Source organism: Hyalella azteca, unplaced genomic scaffold, assembly GCF_000764305.2.
Source record: "Hyalella azteca isolate HAZT.00-mixed unplaced genomic scaffold, Hazt_2.0.2 contig1385, whole genome shotgun sequence".
NCBI classification, from domain to species: Eukaryota; Metazoa; Arthropoda; class Malacostraca; order Amphipoda; family Hyalellidae; genus Hyalella; species Hyalella azteca.
Window position 1 is genome coordinate 195,260 of NW_025931704.1, and position 950 is coordinate 196,209.

Below are 950 nucleotides of genomic sequence, written 5' to 3' on the forward strand. Positions count from 1 at the left end.
GGCCTAACGATGTATCGATACCGATGTTGCGTGTACGAGTATCAACATCTAGGTCGCACATTTTTGGTTCCCATTACTTTATGTATTCTGGAATGAATGTTTAATTTCCAAATATATTTAAGATTCTAACTTTGTAAGTCGCTGCTGAATTCTTTATTTTCTAATACACATTGTATACATCCCTGTCTCTTATACACATCTAGATGTGTATAAGAGACAGACCTGAACGTAACCGTGAAATTATCAATTATATTATGTGAACTTTTCCATCAAGACATCGCATTAATGCTTCATCAATTAATCATTTGGTCGCTTTTGAACGGATATTACTGTATGAATCATCTAATTAATATAAATACTTTGGATACTATATCAGATTATTTGATTAATAATTTAGAATTCAAGTCATTCATTCAGAATCCATTAAATTTTTTCCATACCCGGTTCAGTCAAATTATTTCTATAGCCAATTATTTGAAAGATGAATACTCTCATCCAATTATTTCTCAGTTATTAATCGTCAAAAATGACATCTTAATCTTCATTTATCCGCCCCAACTGGCATCTTGTGTACTTGAACCGTGAACAGCAGACGAAGGCATCTATACAACTGCTAACTATGATAACAATTATGGCTTGGCGAGGAGATTGGAAGCATCTATACACCTGCTAACTATGATAACAATTATGGTTATGGCGAGGAGATTGGAAGCATCTATGCACCTGCTAACTATGATAACAATTATGGTTATGGCGAGGAGATTGGAAGCATCTATACACCTGCTAACTATGATAACAATTATGGGTATGGCGAGGAGATTGGAGCATCTATACACCTGCTAACTATGATAACAATTATGGGTATGGCGAGGAGATTGGAAGCATCTACACATCTGCCAAATATAAAAAAACTATTATTGTTTGTCGTGGATATTTTTCTCAATGTCATA

At 34.2% G+C, this 950-nt stretch overlaps 1 protein-coding gene across 1 annotated transcript in view; it reads left to right on the forward strand.

The window, feature by feature from the left end:
• The window catches only part of LOC108678252, a 12,247-nt gene extending 12,021 nt beyond the window's left edge, over positions 1-226 (forward strand). Inside the window, exon 9 of the mRNA XM_018166620.2 lies at positions 204-226. Coding sequence (XP_018022109.1) covers positions 204-226 — 23 coding nt within the window. The remainder of the gene's footprint in view (positions 1-203) is intronic.
• The last annotated feature ends 724 nt before the right edge of the window (positions 227-950 follow it).